The sequence below is a fragment of the Phaenicophaeus curvirostris genome, chromosome 1, assembly GCF_032191515.1.
Source record: "Phaenicophaeus curvirostris isolate KB17595 chromosome 1, BPBGC_Pcur_1.0, whole genome shotgun sequence".
Classification (NCBI taxonomy): Eukaryota; Metazoa; Chordata; class Aves; order Cuculiformes; family Cuculidae; genus Phaenicophaeus; species Phaenicophaeus curvirostris.
The window spans coordinates 32372398-32390211 of record NC_091392.1 but is presented as its reverse complement, the minus strand read 5'-3'; the positions used below and the strand labels follow the sequence as shown (position 1 = coordinate 32390211).

Genomic DNA, 17814 nt, shown 5'->3' with positions numbered 1-17814 from the left:
TTTCTTCACCATGAGAGTGATGAGGCGCTAGCCCAGGTTGCCCAGGGAAGCTGTGGCCGCCCCATCCCTGGAGGTGTTCGAGGCCAGGTTGAATGGGCCTTGGGCAGCCTGGGCTGGTGGGAGGTGGCCCTGCCCATCGCAGGGGTATGGAACCGGATGGGCTTTACGGTCCCTTCCAACCCAACCCATTCGATGTTTCTATGATCCCCCTGAGGCAAAGGGAGCATGCTGGACGCTATTCCCGACGACGGGAGCGCCCGCGCGCTAAGCACGGCGAGCGGCCGCCGCGACGGGCCCGCGGTGTCCCCGGGGCCGCTGGGCGGGGGGCGCCGAGTCCCGCAGCGGGGCCGGGGCGGGGCGGGGCGGCGCGCGCCGCGCCCTCCGCGATGACGCGCCCGCATTCCTGCCTGAAGAGCGGCGGCGCCCCGCGGGGCCGCCAGACCGGGAACGAGCCGCCGCGGCGCCGCGTCCCTCCAGCCCCGCGCTCCTGGGGAAAACCACTCCGTTGGGGCTTTTTTTTTTCCCCTGCCTTTATTTATTTAGGGGTTCTGTACATTTTATTATTTTATTTTATTTTATTTTTAGCGACCTTTTCTAGTGAAAGGTTGATTTTTCTTCCCCCCCCCCCTTCGCGAGGAGCGGCAGAGAGAGGAGCGTCTCCTCGTTCCGAGAGGCAAACCGAGCTCCTGCCGACAAGGTACGCGGCGCGGCGGCTCCTCGGCGCGCGCGGGGATGCGCGGCTCCCGCATCCCGGGGAGGCGGAGGGTTCCCCCGGAGGATGCGCCGCACTCCCCATTGAAAACGCCGGGATGCCCGATGTCGCCGGCGGGGAGGGAGGTAGAGAGGGAGAGGGAGGGAAACAAACGCGGAGGCGGCTGATGTGACAATCGCCCGTCGGTGTTGCATCAGTCTCCGCTATCGGGGCGGGGAGCGGAGAAGAGGGGGAATGGGGAGGGGTGGGGAGAGCGTCGTGGCGATGCTGCTGCCTCGCTCCCCCCTCTCCTCCCCCGCGGGTCTCACCTTTGTCTGCCCGCGCCCCCCCCCCCCCCCCCCCCCGAACTCCCGCCCCTCGCGCCTGGTACTTTTCCACTCGCCGGCGGGGCGGGCGGGGGAGCGCGCGCCGCGCCACGTGACCGTCCGCGGCGCCCGCTGCGGCACTTGACGTCGCCTCCCACCTCCGCAGGCGCGGCGAGCCCCGCCGCCAAGGACAAAAGAGCGGAGACACCCCCCGCGCCCCCGACCCCGCCACCGCCGCCAGCATGAGCTCCGCCGAGATGGGCAAGTTCAACATCTCCCCCGACGAGGACAGCAGCAGCTACAGCTCCAACAGCAACGACTTCAGCTACCCCTACCCCACCAAGCCGGCTGCCATGAAGAGGTGAGCGGCTCCCCCATTCATTCGCAATGAATGAATGGCTGCGGATGTAAACACGGCGCTGCGGGCTGGCACCGGCTGGGGCGGGAGGGCTTCTTCTCGGGGGGGTTTTCTCGTTTCCCTTTGAAGAGGATCGGAAATGTTAAACGAGAAGCGTTTATGTGCGAGTTGCCCCTGGTAGGCGCTAATGCTGCGATGTGTTTTACAGCCACTATGCGGATATCGATCCAGAAAACCAAAATTTTTTGCTCGACTCCAATCTTGGAAAGAAGAAATATGAAACGCAGTATGTAAGTACCTGGCAGTAACGTTAAAAAAAATAAATAAATGAAGAAGAAATGCTGTCTTGCCAAATGTGCTTGTTTTAATTCTGAAATGAGTAATAACTTCCTATTAATTATTACCTATTTCCTTTTTCTCAGCATCCGGGTACTACTTCCTTTGGAATGTCAGTATTTAATCTGAGCAATGCTATTGTGGGTAGTGGCATCCTTGGTCTTTCTTATGCCATGGCTAACACTGGAATTGCTCTTTTTGTGTAAGTATCTTTTGGTTCGTAAAAACCAATCTTTTTACTGTATAATCATGGAAAAATACTTGATGTAAAACTGTGACCTTTACAAAATACCCAGTCATTGCCGTAGGTGCAGAATTGCATTGTAGGATTTTCAGCTTGCTTTAAATTAAGAGGTTGCAATACATTCAGAAGGTGTTGGGAAAATTAAACAGATTCATTGCGAGTTCTGCATCCAATAGAACATTTTACGGTGAATTTTTCTTCCCTTAGCTGTAGTTTCTCTGTCAATATTTCATAGATTTCCCTTTAAAATACCGTTACGCAAGTGGAAATGAGTGGTGATACTTAAGGGATTGAAATCTGTCCTGGCTTTTTCCTTCAGAGCACACCGTTTGAAATTGCGGCAACAGGAACTATTTGAATAGTGGAAGTCATAATTGTACAAAAAGTACAGGATCAGGCTGTAGAAGAAAAAACGTAGGTAGAAGAGGATTATTTATTTTTCTTTGCAAGTCTGGCCACGTCTACTCTTGAAAATTCTCGTGGTCCAGTCTGACTCATCCAGGATTTGGTCTCCTTTTCCTGAACTGATGTAGTTATACCTATGGAGGTGCAGTGTACTTAACACAAATAAATAAATGTTTTAATTGCTATGTTTTTTACTCAATTCAGAGAACTGGTTTCAGTTAAACCTATAAAAATAGCTGTTCCCTTGTAAGAGAGGGATGTAGAGTAGCCAGCATATCTTTATTGGTGTGTCTATGTTGGCAAAAGCTTTCGGGTATAAAGTAAAACTATATTAATGTAGTTGAAAATGTCATGAGGAAACAATTATGTGCAGCGCTTCCAAATGTCTCAGCAAAGTACTTTTTCATATATTGCAGGCAGTTCATCTCACACAACATGCAATATCAGTGACTGAGGGCAACTGGAATCCACAGATACATTTAAAGGAGCTTTGTATTTTTATCATGGAAATAGATAAACGTGCTGAATGTTCAAGAACATATAAAGAGTAATGTTTAGTTTGAAAATTTACCATACTCTGTCACCAGATTTACGGAAAGTTGTAGATTAGATTTACTTCTGCATATTTCACAGTATATCAGGGTGGTAGTCAAGTTTCCTGAGGAACTACTAATGTGTAAAGTTTTGATCCACAGGACTTTATTTTACTATATAGTGATTTGTTAGTTTTTTTTGCTGAGGCATTCACTGGAAGAACAACTTAGCAGCGTGAATTCAGAAGTGAGAGATACTTCACTTCTTTACACATCAGTTTCATGCTGTAAAGGTGTTTTGCTGCTTATATAAGATAATCAGTGTGTAATGCATGTTAGAACATCTCTGAGAAGAAAAAGATAAAGAATTTAAGGATAGGTGTTCGAATGGATTTGCATATGATGGGAGTTATTTTTTTTCTGAGGGAAAAAAGATGTTCAAAATAGCCAATTTAACAACTGGGTGCTGAGGTCATTTAGTTACCTTTCATTTCCAGATACTGCAGTCAGATCTGTTTGCATTAGAATTGATTCAAAAATCAACTAGCTTGGTTCCTTTCAAAATTTGCTGTGGTTCATATAGTTCCAAGGCAGGAAAGCAATCAATCACTGATTATACTGGGGATTTATGATGACACTGAGGACATTACAGGCATCCTTTAATAACTAGTTTACAGATTCAGATCCAGATGCAGTTGATTAAGGCAGTAAATTCTTCGAAGACTGTGTGGGATCACTTGTGTCAGTGCTGTGACTTGTCACTTGTGTCAGCACTAAAAAAATGAGTGATACAGTCTGGAAGCCAGAAACTGGGCAAGCTTGAAGATGGGTTTGTTGACTGCTGTCAACATTGTAGGGAGCCATTCAAGATTAGGACTGAGGGGTCCGGGATCTGTCTTGTTTTTAGTAAAATGTAACTCTTGCACATCCTGCTGTGCTGCTTCCAGCTGATAAATCAATTAAATCCTGGTTAGTTTTTATTGTCAGAATTACAGAGGGTTACGTCTGTGCATGTGTTGGTGTTGAATTGACGCAGTAACACAAGTTTCCTGGATTCCTCATGCAGATCTATGAAGCTTTTCTCAGATGTTTCCAGTTTTTTCTGCTGTGTTTACTAATTTCACCAGCATTAAAAATTACGCTAAAGGAGATGTAAAGATTAGTCTGGGAACTCTAAATGGTGTTTGGTTTTTTTTTTAGTAGATGTGTTGATTTTTAGGTTTTGTACAAAGCAGAATGCTTGTATGGGTATAAGAAAGACCAGTGTTTTTCTTAATGTGTTGTAATTTTCCACTGTGTTCTTCAGCAGCTGAGAAGTCCCCCCTAGCGCGCCACTCCGGGAAGTGCATTTGTTGTGGGAGAGATTTGTTCTTGAGAGATCCGAATTTTAGATGTTGCAAATGTGCTTCTGGAAATAGTACATATTGCGTGTAAAAACCGTGGCAAAGATAAACAAGGCACTAGCGATTCCCATGTAAGCACACATGAAGAGTAACTTTTGAAAAAAGAAAGCATTCTTAATTTTTAATGTCTATAAGTATTTATTTCCATATGAAGACATGGCTCTCAATACATCTGAATTTCCAGTCAGTTCTTTAAAGCTTTTGTAGTTTCATCTTTACATAAAAAACACATAACAGGTTTAATCTGAAAAGCTGATTTGTTTAAGACCAAGAGATAATCTTCACTTTAGCTGCAGTTAGTCACAGCCCATGTCCTGTAGATCGATGTTGAACAAGGATAGGAAGACAAGAGAAATACAGTTTCCAACACAGAACCATTCCATTCATACTTTGTGAAGTTATTTATATCAAATGTCGCCAATTATAATGGCCTGACACCAGTGCTTATGTCACCTTATACCAATACAAGCATTCTTTACATTGTATACGCCTCTGAAATGCATTTCAGTGTAATTTTCTCTTGCAACTAGCCATTAATTGGATTTTCAGAACACTTTCAGCTGACCTTACAATCTGTGGGGTTTTCCCAGATAATATTTTAATATGATTAATTTTTGTGTCTGATCTGCCTTTATTTCGTAGAGCTTACAATAGGTCATTTATGGCTATTAAATCTTGGCATGTTTTTCCCTCCCTAGGATACTCCTGCTGTTTGTGTCAATAGTTTCTTTGTATTCTGTGCATCTCCTTTTGAAGACTGCCAATGAAGGAGGTATGGCAAATTACTGTTTTACAAACATATCGTATTTGTTTCATGTGGTATCGTTGTGAAACACACCCTCTCAATGGATTCTTTTGCTTTCATTTAGGATCGTTATTGTACGAACAGTTGGGAATGAAAGCGTTTGGTATGGCTGGAAAACTTGCTGCTTCTGGATCAATTACAATGCAGAATATTGGAGGTGAGGAGAAGATCTTAAAATGTCTCTACCGTCAATAGTAATTGTTCCCTACTTATTCTTGGAGACTTTTTTTTTTCACACAACATGTGTTCATTAACTGCTTGTGTTCAAGTGAAGTTATGAAACATGTTATGTGATTCTTGCATCTTGTGGCATATTCTATATTTGTAATGATCTATGATGTTATTCACCTACAGCTATGTCAAGCTACCTCTTCATAGTGAAATATGAGTTACCATTGGTCATCAAGACATTTTTGAACGTCGAAGAGACCGCAGGGTAGGTGTTAGAACTCCTCATCAGAGAAAACATTAGGAGAAACAAATACGGAGACTGTATCTATTTTTTATACGAAGACCACGTTCGGTACACCATAGAGTAGCTTCTTACTCAGACAGAGATACAGTAAGTTTGCCCTTCCCCTGAGTGCTCCACTTCATTTAGATCCAGCCTGTCCTGGGAAAAGGGTAGAAAAATACAGGTATCTCATCATATTAGAGAAATCTGTTCTCTAAAGAACATCAGGTAAGTGTTAATGTACATACCAGTCGGTACCTACTCGCAGTAAGGAAAGGTAAATGTGGTTATGGTTGGTTGGTTGTTGTGTTTTGGTTTGTTTGTTTTTTTTCCTTACTGCATTCCAACTGATTTAAACTGATTATTTTGGTTTTCCGGTGTTAATATTGTGGGAAGTGATTAAATGTAAGACTTAAGGTGCTGTTTGTGTAATGAAATTCTTAAGGAGCAGGTCTCAGAAAGACACGGGGACTAAACATTTAACTGAAACAGAGTTTATATGCCCAAGACAGAAATGGTAGATGCAATGCCATTTAGCCCTGGAGACACCTTGACTCTCTAGTGGCTCTCCTGCTTGGCTTTAAAAGTGGGTGCCTTGGTTAGGGTTCATTTTGTCTTGACTGCATTGTCTGAAATTTATATTTTGAGCTCATCATAATCAGCAGAGAAAGATGATCCTCTCTAGGGGTCAGTCAGTTCAGCGCACCTCACTTAGACACCTGTTTGGGCATCTCCAGAGAGTGATTTATCATATCACTCTATATTGAGAGGACGTGTGAAAACATCTATCTAAAACAAGATGCCTGGTTTCAGATGGATAGAGTTAAGTGCTATAAATCTCACTCTTCAGAGTTGTACTTCTGTGCCTTGTCCTGAAGTGTCCCAGTCTTGAGAGGGCTGAGCAACTCAAGACTCCAACTTACACCTAAGCCTGAGTTCAGAAGGTAGGCATTTTTCTGCCTGTGTTCCCCAAGGGGTTCAAGCCGTTTGGTGGTGTTCATACAGCTTGCTGATTGATATTGTCATGACAACAGTGCTAGCCATTTTTTTTGTTTTCTTTTTCTTTTTTTTTTTTTCAAATCTACTCAAAGAATGCACTCACCTCATTTACTTAATAATGTAATGCTTACAAATTCTGGGAAGGTTCGTTTCCCTCCTTTTGGCTGAATTCGCATCCTTATTTTCCACTTCTTAAGACAGTCCCTGGAGTAGCCAGTACTTAAGAGGGGGCTTGGAGGTATATTTAATTGTCCCTTCATCAGAAAAGAATCCCAAATTGATTGCAGTTCAAGAGGGGAAGTTACAAGGCTGTGAATCTCAACTGAGCTGCTGCTCTGCAAATCTAGCAGACCAAATTCAGAAATTGAGATGCATATCTTCAGTGTTTTCTTGTTGACTGGTACTAGGTAGCTGTACACTGATGTAAAGTAAATCTTTTCTCAGTGCTCTGGCAATTGTGGACCCCATTTAACTGACTCTCTCCATGCGTTGCTTAGGGGAGTTTGGGTGGCTACGATTGGCATGGATTCCACTCTGGCAGCCTGGTACCTAAAATGTAAGCACTTACGTATTTAAATGTCCCAAAATAATGCTTACTGTAGAAGATGATATTCTGGAATTCTGAGACAATATCATAAATACTAGCTCCATTATTAAAATCTGTTTAGCAATTTTTAATATACTCAGCTGTATTTTAAAGCTGTGTGTCCTGTGCTTTACTCTTCAGCACAGAAAAACTTCTGAGTTCTTGATCTGAAAGTCCTGATGGCCTCTGTGTGGGGCATGCACAATAACAGTGCATGTTCTTATGACTGTATCAAATGCAAAGAATCTCTGTGCCATGATAAGAAAAAAACACAACGAGATTTATGACATTAACGTCCTACACATATGAACTTTATAATACACTTTTTTTTACATTTAGTTATCCCTGATAAAACTGGGGAAAAAGACGACCAAATTGGTTTCACATTTACTACATAAAACCAGAGCAAGTCTGTTATCCATATTTCCACTGATGTGTATAGGCTGATAATTCAGCTATTTAGTTTGAATGCACAGATTTCCAATTAAGTCATTAATTTTTCTTTGTTTAGCAGTCCATTTTAAAATAAATGCTGTTAGATGATACTGTATCAGGATATAAAGTATTAATATTTGGGAATAAGTGCTTAATGTTACTTTAATCATTTAAAGCATATAGGATGGTCCTATAGGACAGATGAAGAAAGCAGTTACCTTGCCACAATTAAATACTCAGGATCAGTTTTTCTATTAGTTCAGTGAAATTATATTATATTTACATGGATCTATCTTTGGTTTTTTATATTTCAAAGGAAGATGTTAATCTTCTAACACTCTAAAACGTTTTGTCAAAAAAATTGTTCTTTACAGAATAAATAGCAAAGATGAGCTGAGGGAAAAAACTCCTGAGGTTCTTATCACTATTTCCCTACTGAAAGGGACTAAACGTGCCTCCAAGAGACTCACAGTGCTTGTTGGATTTTTCTCAGCCAGCGAGCTTGAGCTACTGCCTTAACTCCAGCCTTCACCCGTTATTCTTTGACTCTGCAGGGAACCTAGTAGAATTTTATTTCCGTTAAAAGTAGATCACCACCCTGCTGGGGCCCTGCAATATTCTAATATATCTGGAGAGTTGGGAACCAACATTTAAACAAATCACTATTTTTCCGTGGTTGATCCTAGTTGGTTTTTTTTTCTGGCCAGTCACTTACTTTCCTGTCTTCTGACTTTCAGTTGCATACTAATTTTAGAAAAGGACACTAAAGGAAAGGCACAATGCAGGTTTGGGGTGAGATGAGAAGGTATTGTAGGGCTTTAGGTCCATATAGTAAGTTGAAAGCCAATCCTTTGTGACATCAGGTACTATTTTAAGAAGCCATATGTTGTAGGAGAAAATAAGTGTGAAGACTAAACTGTAAATGTTGTAATTTTTACATACTTTTGATTGCTTACAAATATTGCCTTTTTTTCTACAGAGAATGGTATCTCAATGGTGACTATTTAGTGCTGCTGGTGTCTGTCATCCTCATTCTTCCCCTGTCCTTACTGAAAAATTTAGGTAAGCAGTAGAGTACAATCAAAACAAAAATGCATTGAAAGTACTGTGGGGAAATGGCATTTTAGATCCCAAGCAGTAGCAGAATATTTATACTAGGTGCTTTATCTGAAATGGTTGTAGTTCAGTGATTATACATGAATAATTCAGCTAATACGCTATCATAGAATCATATGATTCAGTGATTATACGTGAATAATTCAGCTAATACACTATGGTTCAGAGGATCCTGTAGTGGAACCTTACAAACTGAGACTCTCAAAGTGAATTACTTTCTCAAGTTATTACCTTACAAATTAAGTGAATCACTAAAAACAGAAGGGAGAAGGCTAGTATTTCTATAAGAATTAATCCTATAATTATTCTTAGTATATGAAAGGCAATTCACATCAGTGTTGGTGTGGGGGTTTTGTTGTGAGTTGTTTGATTTTTTTTTTTAAGTTACATTGTTTAATCTTAACAGACACGCTGCGTGTAGAAGCCCTAGTATGTCTTTCAGAATTTTCGGCTCTGGGTTGAGATTAGCAGAAAGTCAGTGAATAATTAACTTGTTCTATGTAGCACTAAGAGAATGGCAAGCTTCAATATGACATGAGCAGTTTTTCTATTTATTGTACCTTAGTGATTTTGTATCTTTCTTGAATGCAGGTTATTTGGGCTATACCAGCGGCTTTTCCTTACTTTGCATGGTCTTCTTTCTGATTGTTGTAAGTATAATCTTCTACCTTTCCAGTGCTTGCAAAACTGAAGTTGAAAATGAAGTTAAACTCAGTTTATAAAAGTTTCACGTATTGTATCAGTCAAAGTAACAATAAACGCATGGGTTTATTTCTAGGTAATCTGGAAGATGTTTCAGATTCCTTGTCCTATGGACAGTGACATCATGAACGTGACATTAGTAAATGTGACACTGGCACCTTTGGTACATGAAAACATAACAAGTGATGATATGTGCAAACCAAAGTATTTCATCTTCAATTCACAGGTAAATGACTAAGAATCAGACTCTCTATTGAAAATAACAAAAAGGGACTAAATACATAGCAGATAAATCTGGTAATTTTTCCTCCAAGTAATTGCTCAGTTGTAAACTTGGGATGTACTAAGACTTTCTGTTCCAGTAGAGTTAGGCACTGTTTACCTCCTGTATACTGGGCGTTTCCACACTCCAAATGCACAGAAATCGGAGGAGACTGAGGTGCTTGCCTAGAATTTATGGCAATAAACACATCTCTCATTCTTCAGCACAGCGTTTCACAAGCTCGATTCAAGAAAGTTAGTAAAGTATTTTCAAAAGTAGATTGCAGGACAAAATGAAGTAAATGCATGTGAATGGGAAGTGTATGCCAGGGTTTTGAATAGACATTACATTCCCAGTCACAAAGTCTTGACTCTTAGGAATGCTCCTAGTTACAGCTGCAAATCTCCACACGTAGGAAGAGCTACGTGCAATAGCCAACACCAAGATCAAGCTGTAGTGGCTTAAGCCAGTGAGATGCAGAACATAAATCTGGATGCATATGCATACAGTTCAACACGGGCGAGGATTTGGTACCTTAGCACCCGAGTTTAAGAAAATATAAATGGGTTTTCATTTTTGCCAAATTTCAGTTGTAAAGTATAGCTAGTTTTTATGAAAAACTAACCTGATACCCAAGTGAAAAGTGAAAAATCTACTGATGAATATTTTAAAAACTAAATTTCTAATGCCGGTTGAGATACTTAAGGAAGATACTTCTGTTTTTCAGACTGTCTACGCCGTCCCAATCCTAACATTTTCTTTTGTCTGCCATCCTGCAATTCTTCCTATCTATGAAGAACTGAAAGGGTAAGTGTTAGCTCTGGATGCTGTAATTTCACTAAAGAATAATAATAAAAAAAGTAGTGTAAAACAGTGTGTTCTCATTGCTAACAATGTTTCTTTTTCTCTTTCTTATAGCCGAAGCCGTAAAAGAATGATGAATGTGTCCTATGTATCTTTTTTTGCCATGTTCCTCATGTATTTATTGGCTGCTCTCTTTGGATACCTGACATTTTATGGTGAATATTGTCTTCTCTGCTTTCTTTTAAATTAATTATGTTCTGCAAAATCACGGTAGTATTTATAAGTTAGAGTGAGCAAGCGTTTACTATGGGTTCTAAGTATACACTCTTGGGATATTTTTAATAATTCTGTAAGTGCACACCCAAAAGGAGATCAATAGTAGAATTAGGCCCAGGGCACAGATTTAAAATTTGATTGAATTGCCTCCAAGATTCAGTGCCTCCAAGTTATCCCTATGCAAAATAGAGCCATGCCTTCCAGGAGCTGTTGAGGCTTTCAATTCATATTTCTGTGACTGTAAAATTCACATAGGATTTAGAGCAGAAGTGGTTGGTTGAGAAGTACATCAACTGCCATCTAATTGAAATACCATTTTCTTTGTAGGAAATGTTGAGCCAGAACTGCTTCATACCTACTCTGCTTATCTGGGTGCTGATATTCTTCTTCTTATTGTACGTCTTGCTGTACTTATGGCTGTGACCCTTACTGTACCTGTAGTTATTTTCCCAGTAAGTATTTTTTTTAACCTTACAACCGTTTATTATTTTCATCACCTGTCCTGCTGCAGGCATGTGGTATATGCATGTATGTTCAGTTCTATTGTTTTCTGGTATGGTTTAATTCAGGAGGATTCCACCTTTATAAAAGTACTTGCGCTATTATTAGCTTACAAAAATGAAGTGTATTTTTTGTAAGTACACTGTGAACATGAATTCTGGCCATTCCTGAGCAGAATCCTTAGGTGTTACAAAAATCCCTGGGATTTATTTTTGTTAAAAGACAGATGATTTTCCTTTTGTTTTGTCCATCACTAGCTGTCCTTTGAAAATACAAATCACTGAAAAGAGAAGCAGACCAGAAATGCAGAGTTGCCTCTCAAGTGTGGGAAGCATATTTAAAAAAAAAAAAAAATATTGTCATGTTTTCAACTTTTAGAAAGTAGAAAGTGTTCCGGAAAGTGATTTTAAAATACTTTCAGAAGATGTAGTTCAGGTGACAGTAACTGGTTTCCACAATGAAGACTAAACTGTCTTTTTTTTTTTTTTTTTCTTTTCCTCTCTTCAAAAGATCCGCAGTTCCATTACCCAGCTGTTGTGGGCAGGGAAGGAGTTTAGATGGTGGCGTCACTGTTCCATTACAGTTGCTCTTCTGGCGTTTACCAATGTGCTTGTTATCTTTGTCCCTACTATCCGAGACATCTTTGGATTCATTGGTAAGCATTTTCACACAAGTAGTCTTTCAGATCTCAGAAAATGCAGCTCCCATTTGATTAAATTATATTTACCTGTTTATGAATATTTCTGTGCTTCTTAAATATAGGTGCATCTGCAGCTGCCATGCTGATTTTTATACTTCCTTCTGCCTTCTACATCAAATTAGTGAAGAAGGAGCCAATGAAGTCAGTGCAAAAGATTGGGGTATGTATAGACAAATGTGTAATAGTTGTTCTGAATCAGTAAGCAAGTGCAAGAACTTCCATTTTCTTCTTCATGACTTAAGAATTTTGAAGTCCTAGAGAAAGTGGTCAGTGAATTCACATTTAAGGTTATCTTAGCTAGCCTGTGGGAGCTGCATGGGTACTCAGAACTGAGGAGACTGCCATCACAAGGCTCAGTTCACTTCAGTGACTTCTCTAATCCGTTAATCCCCAATATCAACGATAGTTGGATGGTTCTGTTGGTTGTGTTGCTGCTAAGAGCTAGATTTCAACAGATTGTCCTTAAGAGCTATACTAAAAAAGTCTTCTTGTTTAAATTTTCTGTGAAGACTTACAGATGTAATTTGCCCCTCAAAGCTGACCTCTGCCAATCATTTGGGTTATCCTGCTCTTACTGGCCTTGGTAACACTGACTTGGAATCAAATTCTTAAGCATATTGAGTCAATGCAGTGGCACAGCATAACTGCTAGTGACAGCTACTCTAATTTCCCTGCAATACTGAAAATTAGTGTACTTTTTTATTTTAAAAAGGACCTCAGGTATGAGAAAGATACAGAGCTCCTTATTGTCTACTGTCATCACTTGCATTTATTACTTTGTCCTCCATGAGTAATGACGTTGGTGCCATAAATGGGCATGACTTTATGGGTCCAGTAGCGGAAACTTGAATAGTTCTTTTATGTTTTCTTTTTTCAGGCTGCATTCTTCTTTCTAAGTGGCATACTTGTGATGACTGGGTGTATGACGCTGATTATTCTAGACTGGACCCACAATGTTCCATCTGATGGCCATTAACTGTCCCGGTTTAATCTCCAGTACTCCACTTCAAATGCCAGTGTTCACTCAGATACCTACTGAGAATCAAAACGAGCTACTCAGCTTCCTTTAAAATGCAGATTCTTTACTGGTGGTTCTTCTGATTGTAGAATACCTGAACTCTGTCTTTTAGAAACTATTCTGCATGATGGAAGTGGATCTTAACATCAAACCACGTGAGTGTCTGGCTGAAGGAAGTGACAACTTTATTCCATTCCAGAGAATGGACAGAACTCTCCGTAGACTTTTATCAAGCCATGTTTGGCTTTCATCATTGTTACTTGGATATTTTCTTATTTTACTTGAATGTGCCTATAATGGAACCATTTGATGTGAGAAATAACTTTAATTTACAGCAAAGTGTTTAAATAACCAATGAGAGAGAGAGAGAAACACTATTATTTTTTGTACCAAAAATTCTTATGGACCTCAAAAGCACTATTTTGACTTTAAGAAACATTTTTCTAAAAAGAATGAAAGAATAACATAGAAGAGCTCATAAAAATATTTAATCGGTGTCCTAAATTAAATCTAGTTTGCCTTTCGGTAGAGGCATAATCAGAAGAAACTTTATTTTAAAAAATACTTCTCATGACCAAAACAGAAAATAAACCAATTAAATCAAAATTCTTTAATTATAAATGTTTGCCATTAAGTTTACTTAGTTCAGAGTAGAGTGAAAATAATCCTGAAATTATTTGTTAGCTTACAGAAGTAAGTGCAGTTATCTTGATTCCCAAAAAAGGTGTGGAAACCCAAATTTTCAAGCTTTAAAAAAACCCCACCCTTTAGAATGGGTACATTCTAAAATGTAGCTAATTAGAAATTGTAAACATTATGTTGACATTTCCCTTCTTGAGGTACTCAATAGTGCAGTTGGGTAAAACAGGGTTTAGGGGGTTTTGCTTTTTTGGTTTTGTTTTTTTCTGTTGTAGATATAAACTGAATGGCACTGGAGCATATCATGCCATTGTAAAACTCCCTTCTGGAGTTCTGTCTATTAATAAGGTCCATTGTCAGTTGTAGCAATGTTTGTTGGTTTTCTGTCCAATCTATCTTGAAATGCTCTGTAGGAAAACAGAAAGGTCCTAATGTAGTTTACTAGTTGTATAATATTCAAGAAGTGTACAATATTTCTCAAATTACTCATCCATTGATGGATTTTTTGAATTACTTGACTATTCTGTTTCTGAGTCAAATCCACAAAATAACTGCACCAGTATTTCATGCTTGGTACAAATTCTCTTCATATACAACTGGGATTCCTCTTGCAATTTATACTGTACAGTAGTATTAAAGATAACCTCATAGACTGGATAGTCATCTCATACTTGTTTGCTTCAGAAATAGGTAAATCTCTTACGAGCCCTAGCTAGCTAGCTGATGAAACAGGTGCTGTATGATTGTGATTAGCTGTTTTATTTCTAGTGCATGTTTACTCTTTCATTCTTATCCCAGGTTGAAGAGAAATAACACTTGTATTACAGCATACTTTGCTTACTAGAGGTTCTCAAATACAATATTGGATACAAAAGTCTAGATAGAGATTGTTAATGAAATATTCATGGCAATGTGGTCTGCTGTCTTCATCTGACACGACGCTTTAAAAACCTGATTTACAAAGTTCCACTCCGTCATTGTGTCAGGGGAACAAGTAAGGGACTGTAATCCATTGATCAAATGGTGCCTGAGACTTCTGTGCTCTTGTAGAATTCGTTGGGAACAAATCTAAACAACAGTCACTGTTTGGCAGATAATGTCAATCTCTGCGCAAACATTTAAAAACTATGAAAAAAAAAAATTTGCAGCTATTTTGTATTGATACTCCTGCATGACTGTAAGTACTGGTCACTAAGTCTGTAGTGTAAAACTGTAATCAGAAGTTAAGATTCCTCTTGTGTTGTTCGTATAATGAGTTTGGTGGTACTCAACTGGCAATTAACGATCCTGGAGTCAGCACTGACTAACGCTCCTTAGGTACTTCCCTGCCTCAGGTACTTTACATCCATGGCTAACCATCCCATGCTACCTGGTCTCCACAGAAGTGCTGAGCGTGTGCCTCCTCAGTACTTCGGCAGCTTTTCTTCTTCCTCTCCACAAGTGTAGAAAGGTGGAAGAGGATTAAAATGTTGTCCACCTTTGAGCGTTTTGTAGCACATGAGGGGCGAAGCGCTTCCTTTGCCAGCATTTAAAAAGAAAGGAAGTGAGAAATAGCCTCTATTTTCTCAGTAATCTTAGAGGAAGGAGGTATGAATGAGAACTTACTACACAGTCCTTCTCAGCAGCCAGAGAGGAGGAAGACTTCTATGATGACACCTTGTAATGTCACTTAATACGTGTCACTTAATTCTCTGAATGTAGCAATTTCCAGATTTTACATTATGTACTATATTATTTGATGACTGGCTCTCCATCTGCAACAGTTGAGTTCCACTTGGCTGGATTGATTTCCAACATACGATTTATTTTATTTTTTTTTCCCAAACCTGTCTGCTTAGTTACCTGCATTGCAAACCACCTAAAAGAGCAGCTTCAGTATTAAACCACTGTTTTGTCACCTCAGTTGGACATTACTGTCTTCCATGATATTTCAGTCATAAGTGTAACATGTTATTTATAAAACATTAATCCATTAAAACTAAACCTATTTTTCAATATTTATGATAGTCTTATGTACATAAATTGTATGTGTGTATATACTGTAAGTACAATGTATATAATGTAGCTTTGTAATCTGGGATTTATGTATATATTCCTCTCTCATTACTGCTCATTACATCATTTCAAGGAGTTGTTCATGTTTTACATCTGTGTAACAACTGTTAAAGGAAAGGTTCAACTACAACAAAATGTAATGTTTACCAAAATGGAAGAAATTTATAACTCCTAAGGTGTAAAGGAAACACTGAGACTGTATTTATTAATGTATATGTTGCAATAAACGCAGAAGTCACTTGGGTCCATAAAAAGCATTGTTCAGGTTCATGTATACTTTTCCTCTAAAATTTACCATGGATGTTACGATTTCCTGAACTTAACAACTTTTATGATCTAACATATTTGTTAGGCCACCAAATTCAGGCATCCTACGGTACATCCGTGTACATATGTAAATAGCCACTGTATTGTTAGAGGCCGACACTGGCTACAGTTGTTGGCACGGAGTGCAACACAGTTTCAATGAAACATTGTACGTTTGTTTTAACTGAAATAAATAAATGGATAATCCTATGTAATGTTGTGGTTTTTTGCAGGGGAAGGCATTTGAAGGATTTTCCTTAAAGAATGTATTAAAGTATCTTTAATTTGGATGTTTAGCATTTATATGGCACTTTTCAGGAAGGGGGTGGGAGGGGAGAGTAAAAGCATACAACTAAGTTCACAATCTATGACACTGCAAGACTAAGCAGAACAAGTCTGGACGCTTAAAAAAATAGAGAATTTTGCAAGGAACCTGTATTATGTCAATTTTCAGTACAGGTGTATCAAGACAAGACTCAAACGTGTTACGTCTCGTAAGTGCAATAAATGAGTAAGTCTTGCCAAAATCCTAAGCCATTTTTCTGCAACTGAATCTCCAGGAGAAGAGTAACAGCTTCCGTAAGGATTTTCAGAGCTGGTGTGTCTGTTTCACTTGTGCTTATGCTTCTGCAATTGGGTACAAACCACACAGCACAGCAGTTTTGTTCTCCGGAAATCCACATGGATTCATACAAATCTTTGTCTTTCCCAGATATTAAAGAATTGGATGTAAGAGGTATGAGGTGTAACTTGATGTCTTATCTACACAACAAAGCACTGTATTAAAGAAACATAGTTAAGTACCCTGAAATTAAGAAATGCCTCAATTAAGGTTGTCTGATTACATGATCACATAGTATTTTTTGCTCTTCATTTTTTGGTTTTTATCACTTTTTCTATATATTCACTGTGTCTATGTATTTGCTCAAGGCCCAAAGCCCATCCTGATGAGGGATTAACGTTCTCATTCCTCTGGTTCTCATTTTAATGTCATCTTTGAGAAACACAGATGATTACTCATTTTCATGATGTTGGAGGCCTGTAAGGTGTTAATCAGTCTGCAGGTCTAGAGACCTGAGTCTAGAGAGGCAGCGCTGTGCAGCAGCCATGCATCCACGATTTAATGTCCACCATTCGGTGTATTTTATATTACAGCATTTGCTTACATACAACCGAAGCATAACTACCAATAGGACCTGAGCGTTCCTCATTCTTGAGACATGAATCCTAAGCATCAAGTCAGCCACTTGGAAATGGTGGTCATGCCTGGGAATGCTCATTCTCATAACTTGCTCAGTCACACAAGAATTTCGTAGTATTAGAGAAGATCTTTCCCTAGAACGCCACATGACCAGTTCCACAGTCAGGCTCACCTTTATGCAATCAGGCATTTCTGCCAACTTAAATAATATGCAAAGTAGTCTTTTCTACATGCTTCTGATTTAAAAAAAAAAAAAAAAGAAAAAGAAAAAAAAAACCCAGAAACCATTGTGTGGCAGTGTCTAAAATCCTGAGCTTTGAAACTCTTTACTCACCACAAGGTCTTTGCTCCAGAAGAGCAATAAGCCATCACACAGGGTTTATTCACAATGCCAAGACTTGGGAATCTCTCGAGGCTTCTGCAGGTAAGAGACAGCATCTTCACTTTCTTCAGTTCACCTGAAGTTTACGCCTTTCCCTGCCTTAGTCTTGCAAATTCGGTTCTGTCCCAAGGTCATGCCTAGGCACCTCGCCCCCAGGTGTTCATGCAAGGGCTGGATCACAGCAGGTCATTCCCTAAGATCCCCCACGGCTTAGTCCATGTCCTTCTTTGTAGGGCAGCACAGCTCCTATTCAGTCTGTGTGCCCAGGTTTCCTTTC

At 39.6% G+C, this 17814-nt stretch overlaps 1 protein-coding gene across 2 annotated transcripts; it reads left to right on the top strand.

Annotated features, from left to right (window-relative positions):
• Positions 1-455: 455 nt before the first annotated feature.
• On the top strand, positions 456-16164 carry SLC38A2 (solute carrier family 38 member 2). 2 transcript variants are annotated; one of them, XM_069852127.1, is made up of 16 exons: positions 456-697; positions 1184-1378; positions 1584-1665; positions 1798-1913; positions 4995-5068; positions 5166-5258; positions 5456-5537; positions 8555-8637; positions 9283-9341; positions 9470-9619; positions 10383-10462; positions 10574-10674; positions 11063-11187; positions 11747-11891; positions 11999-12096; positions 12814-16164. In XM_069852127.1, the coding sequence occupies exons 2-16, from the start codon at positions 1260-1262 to the stop codon at positions 12910-12912; spliced, it is 1506 nt and encodes a 501-aa protein (XP_069708228.1). In that variant the 5' UTR covers positions 456-697; positions 1184-1259; the 3' UTR covers positions 12913-16164. The 2 variants fall into 2 exon arrangements, with proteins under 2 accessions (XP_069708228.1, XP_069708235.1); XM_069852134.1 differs by lacking the exons at positions 456-697; positions 1184-1378; positions 1584-1665; positions 1798-1913 and adding an exon at positions 4203-4367.
• Positions 16165-17814: the final 1650 nt, after the last annotated feature.

Bases quoted from the DNA above. Each gene is read 5' to 3' on its own strand.
- SLC38A2 (XM_069852127.1), top strand. From the start codon at position 1,260: ATGAGCTCCGCCGAGATGGGCAAGTTCAACATCTCCCCCGACGAGGAC. The intron at 1,666-1,797 runs GTAAGTACCTGG...CCTTTTTCTCAG, and splicing joins AGAAATATGAAACGCAGTAT to CATCCGGGTACTACTTCCTT. The intron at 5,069-5,165 runs GTATGGCAAATT...GCTTTCATTTAG, and splicing joins GAAGACTGCCAATGAAGGAG to GATCGTTATTGTACGAACAG.